This window comes from Microtus ochrogaster, chromosome 10 (genome assembly GCF_000317375.1).
Source record: "Microtus ochrogaster isolate Prairie Vole_2 chromosome 10, MicOch1.0, whole genome shotgun sequence".
Classification (NCBI taxonomy): Eukaryota; Metazoa; Chordata; class Mammalia; order Rodentia; family Cricetidae; genus Microtus; species Microtus ochrogaster.
Genome location: NC_022016.1, coordinates 74,740,347 through 74,745,910, shown reverse-complemented (window position 1 = coordinate 74,745,910; position 5,564 = coordinate 74,740,347). Strand labels below are relative to the sequence as shown.

Below are 5,564 nucleotides of genomic sequence, written 5' to 3'. Positions count from 1 at the left end.
AAAAAAAAAGAATTGTCCAGATTAATTCAATTTTCAGAATTTCTTAATAAATTTCAAGATGTTTTTCAAAAAGCAAATATTGTATAACTGCATACTTAAACTTTGATAGTATCTATTTCAATAGCACGTAAAATTAATTTAAAATCTAGTCCCAACTTGTACTCAAAATAACCAGGAAGAAAGCCAGACTTTAAGTAGAGCATAGCAAATACTATCCTGTTTAAGCCCAGTTATTCTGTGAGCACCAACTCTGTTCCTTAGAAACAGAGAGTCAATGACGAAACTGAAACCAGCTAAGGAACACGGCTCTGAGCAGTCATCTGCTGGAAGCACAACTTCCTATACTCTGAAACACAACATTAACAAAAAACAAATACTGACCTCTGTGGCATAGATTTTGAAGAGTATCCATGACATGTACCAAGTCATCAAGAGGAAGACACCACAGAGCCAAACGTGGTAGAGTAACGAGACATTAAGGAGGCCGCCTATCGTGTCAAGAGGCCTGTGAGCCTGCCTATAAAGACAGTAAGTACCATTAATTCCCACGGCAAAGACAAGGACTCCATACTGAGAAACACACCCTATTTGTTGGTACCCGTCTAGAGCTATTTCCCTAACATTTCCTCAGAGGTATGCAGAGGAGCCATAGGGAAAATGCTGGCAAGAACTGGCCTTGCAGGTCCCTGAGTTCTAAATCTGCAGTACCATTTACTATGGAAGTCAGAGCCATGTCTATAAGCCTATTTAGCACAGGCAGAAACTTATTAATGCTAATTCATGGCTTGATTCTTTAAGCCATTACATGTCTGGGGAGCAGGTATGACAAGAGGGTTTGAAGGTTAAGGCCATCATAGTCTCAGAAACTTGTGGATCAGATATCAGCTCTGTGTATATGGCATATAAACAGTTTCAGAGTATTGCACACGTTACAAAAACAATCATCTCTGCTTTTTAAATGACTTTAGAAACTATTAGAATGCTACAAATCCTTAAGTGATTTAGTTAGTACTTCTATAAATCCTATAATCACAAAACTAGCAATTGTACAAAAACAGGATTTGAATCTGACCACAACCTACACACTGCTGTTAGATAAACCGCCACTTATAACCATATGTTCACCTTCATTTTCCTTATCCATAGAACAGAGTCTAATGTCTTCATTCAGACTCTTCAGGCGCTCACAAGATTTCATCACCTTACAACAGGATTGACCACCCCGTGTTTGGTATTCGTGTGGAAGGCCAATACATGACAGAATTATGTTTAGCTTCTAAGTAAATACTGACTGAGGAGGGTCTGACTTGCATGAAAGAAGAATATTAGGAGAATAATTGGCCATATTATAAGGTTTTTTTGAGTAAAAGAACAAAAACTTAAATTTCTATTAAATATTGTTTTTCTCTTTCCAGTTGACTCAGGCTGCACAGAAGGCTAACTGAATACATGGCCTGTGCATTTGGTTTCTCATCTAGTAACTAAGCAGAGTACAAAACTAAATTTTACCTAGGAACTTTAAAACTAATTAAAATCTGGGGATGGAGAGATAGCTCAATGGTTAAGAATACTGGCTGCTCTTCTAGAGAAGGTCCTGAGTTTAGGCTCCAGCACCCACATGGTGGCTCACAGCCATCTACAATAGGATCTGATGCCCTCTTCTGGTGTGCAGAGCACTCATACATAAATTATAAAAAAATAAAAAATTTTAAAAATCATTTTTTTAAAAATTGAAATGTACAGTACCTCTAAAGTTTCGAGATATGTCAAAATCCCAACTCTCTAAACTCAAACCTAGTGAATTCCACATATGATACAAGTCTCACAGTGAAATAACCAAAATCAAAAGGACGCACAGAGAAGCTGATTCTATCCAGCAACGACAGGGTAAACCCTTTATGGTCTGTTTATTTGAAACAGGATCTCTCTGTATACCCCAGTCTGACCTCAAACTCATGGTCTTCCTGCCTCAGCCCCGACAGGCCTGGGGTCGCAGGTACGCCCCTCCACCCACAGATGAACCCTTCAGCTGTGGCAAAGCATGCCTGAGGTAACTAAAACAGTGCACTCCAGCGCTCCATCAGCTGACGCCTTGCTCAGTTACGGTAGTGTCATAGGCAAAGTGAGAGTGACACATTACTAGTGTCTAACTTTTTTCCATATTTATTTGACGATTAAACCATCGTTATATCATTAAAAGTTCTGAGAGAGCCGGTGGTAGGGCTCAGTGGGTAAAGGCATCACTACCAAGTCTGACACCCAAGTTTCATCCCAAGACCCCACATGGTAAAAGGAGAACACTGTGGAAGGACAGAACTCCCAGAAGATGCCTCTGATGGGCACACATACTCACATTAAGTAAATAAATAAATGTTAAAAATTCTATGAGGAAAAAAAATTGCATTTATTTGTTTATTTATTTACTTATTTGTGGTTTTTTGAGACAGGATTTCTCTGTGTAGCCTTGGCTGACCTGACACTTGCTCTGTATATCAGGCTGGTCTCAAACTCACAGAGATTCACCTGCCTCTGCTCTGAAAAACTGGGATTAAAGGCAAGCACCACCACTGCCCAATTTAAAAAAATAAATCCATTTATTTTTTAAATAAATCATAGACAAGATGAACAGGGTAAATTTTATGACATATAATAAATGACAAAGACAGACATGGGCCACACAACTCAGAAAGCCCATTTTCCTTTAGTATGAAAGATTCCTAACAGCAGCAGCAACAAAATGGATGGCTATTTCTTAGGACAAAGGACAGGAGTATTCTTTTGGTTTTAGGATCTTGAGACAAGATGTCACTATGTAGCCTTGGCTGGCCTTAAACTCACTATGTAGACTGGCCTCAAATTCATAGAGATCTGCTTGCCTCTGCTCCAGAGTGCTGGGATTAAAGCTATGGGTTATATCCTTAAGCTATGGGAACCACATGCATTGAAAAATAAATGCACTTTTTTTAATATGAGAACTGTATGCGTGTGTAAATTCATGAATCTTGCTCTGTGTAATAAGGTGGCCTGGAACTCACAGAGATCTGCCTGCCTCTGCCTCTGAAGTGCTGGGATTAAAGGTGTGTGCCATCACTGCCTGGATAAAAAATGCATTTATTTTTTAATAAATTATAGATATGATGGGCAGTAGTCTCACTGTGTTGATATGGGTGCATGACTCAGAAATTTTATGAAAATTAATGATTTAATTTTCAAGCCTACATTGGAAAGATTAGGTAACTTCTAGCATCTTTAGGGGGTTATAGTGAAGCAGATAAGCCCAATGGGGCACAATATATGGCACTAAACACCCAAACTTAAGTATGAGGAGCTGAGACATCTAGCTCAGGAGAGACTGGTGGGGAAGCCAAGAAGGGGGCAGCATTAAGGTAAGCTCAGCCTTCACCTGACTCCACAGTGGCTGCTAAGGGGTGTGAGCAGTAGTGTGGAGTTTCCAGCCTCCATACAGGACAGGGCATGAGTCAGCACCTTGTTACACGAAGCACCTACCTCTTTTCTGCCGTTTCTTATTTCAATTTAAAGAAAAAATTAAAGGAAAAACCTAAACAAAGCATCTAGAAAGTAGCAAAATTTAAAAGGAAAGAGATGTAAAATTAGACTTGGCTTACTCATCTATGTGAAGGTCCATAGCGGTGCTAATCCAAGCTTTGGGAATATGGCCTGCAGAGAACAACACCAAGACAGGAGGAACATGAGAAGTCAGAGTAACAACTCTTCAGCGTGCTTTAGACTACGAGGTTCAAGTACACAAGGAGACCTCAGTTAAAATGTTAGGCTGTCTGATTAGAGATGGAGAGTTAAAGAGAATTAATTCCTAAACACTGGAAGTCCTTCCACTGTACAACTGTAAGATATTCAAGTCTTAGTCACCATGGTTATTAAAAACAAAGAAAGGCAAGACAACTGTGACGAACTATATGTAGCACTTCCAACTCTTTAGTACATGATACATGTGGCTAACAGATGCACGCCATGAACTGCAACCAATTCCATCACCCCATCTCAGATCCACAGGTGAGCAGTCACTTGTCCGTCTCTCACTCACACAGAGCAAACTGTGTAGCTGTGTTGCTTCTGAGCTGGTGAGTGGCTCAGCAGGGAAGAGCTCGGCACCAGAACCCACACGACAGGAGACAACCAACTCTTGCAAGCGGTCCTCTGACCCTGCCATGTTTACTATCTTTAGCAGTGCAGCAGAGCTGTTGACTGACCACTGTGCAACAGATCTCTAGAACTGTCTCACCGCATGCACGCCTGAACATTTCGCCCTTAACAGCCCCTCTCCTTTCCCCAGCTTTCAGCCTTCAGAACCACTGTTCCATCCTGGCTGCCTTGTGCAGCATCTGGTTTTCTGAGATGAACACAATAGTGAAGAGCTTATGTTGTTTTGCAACATAAGAGATTTCTCTGTTTAATGACTATTTTACATGTATATATCACATTTCCTTAAAATTCCCTTAATTGATCAAGCACAACTATAAAAAATATTAATTCGTTAAAGAGTAACTTTGCAACTGATATTTTCTACACTATGAGCTAATAATATACTATATTAGAAGGTAGAAATTCTTACCAAAAAAATAATACACAATGCAGAAATTTCTGACCACAAACAGGGACTCCACACAGCTATGTTTAATTAGTAAGAGGAGCGATCTTCTGAAGCGCAAAAATTTATACTGCTGTGGAAAACAAGAAAAAAGTAAAGGACACATTCAGTGTCATTCTGGGATGGACACTCCAGCAGAGGCAGAAGCTGAAACACAATCATTAAGAGTGAGGGTTGCAGCTAGACAGTACAGGAGCATGCCTGTACTACCACCAGAAAGAGTTAAACCTCAACAAAACAAAGTATAACTGGGAGCCCATGAGATAATTCAGTGAATAAAGCCGCCTCCTGCCAAGCCTGATGATCTGCATTTTAGGCCACAGGAGACCCATATGGTACAAGTTGTATACACACACACAGAAATAAAAATGTAATTTAGAACTTAAAAACCCATAATAACTGTGCAATAAGACAAACTATTCTAATGTTTAAATAGTTAATTTTTATACTCCATAACTAAGATCAGAAGTAAAAACACTGACAATATCAAGTAAATGACTAAAGTATCTCACCACTCTTTAGAGGCAGAGAGGAAAAGGAATGGGCCTGTCTTCTCTTGTTTCCTATCAGTTCACCCTGCTCTGATCACCAACTCAACACGCACAAGACAAGACCACTGTGCATGTGCAATGTTCTCAGACAGTGGAAAGCCTAAGCCAGCGTGCTCCTTCGCCTCAGCCTTTCAGGAGGAAGACAGCTCCAGTCACCCAGATCTATCATTTCAACTGTTATCACCCTATCTTCGCCTCTCTGACCCCACTGTCCTGCCACCCTCAAAAAACGGTGCCCACCCAGGCAGACAACTATACATTTGTAGCTGCAAGAGATGTCCCAAATATATATTTTGGCTAAATATTAAGATTTTAAAGCTAGGTATGGTAGTAGCACATGCCTGTCACTAGCACTTGGGGAGCTGAAGCAGGAAGAGCCAGAGCTC

At 40.3% G+C, this 5,564-nt stretch overlaps 1 protein-coding gene across 1 annotated transcript in view; it reads right to left on the bottom strand.

The window, feature by feature from the left end:
- Ndc1 (NDC1 transmembrane nucleoporin) overlaps positions 1–5,564 on the bottom strand; it is a 51,495-nt gene that overhangs the window by 35,596 nt on the left and 10,335 nt on the right. Inside the window, exons 6-8 of the mRNA XM_005353524.3 lie at positions 4,592–4,700; positions 3,627–3,678; positions 382–517 (exon numbers count right to left, since the gene is read on the bottom strand). Of these exons, the coding sequence (XP_005353581.1) occupies positions 382–517; positions 3,627–3,678; positions 4,592–4,700 (297 nt within the window). The remainder of the gene's footprint in view (positions 1–381; positions 518–3,626; positions 3,679–4,591; positions 4,701–5,564) is intronic.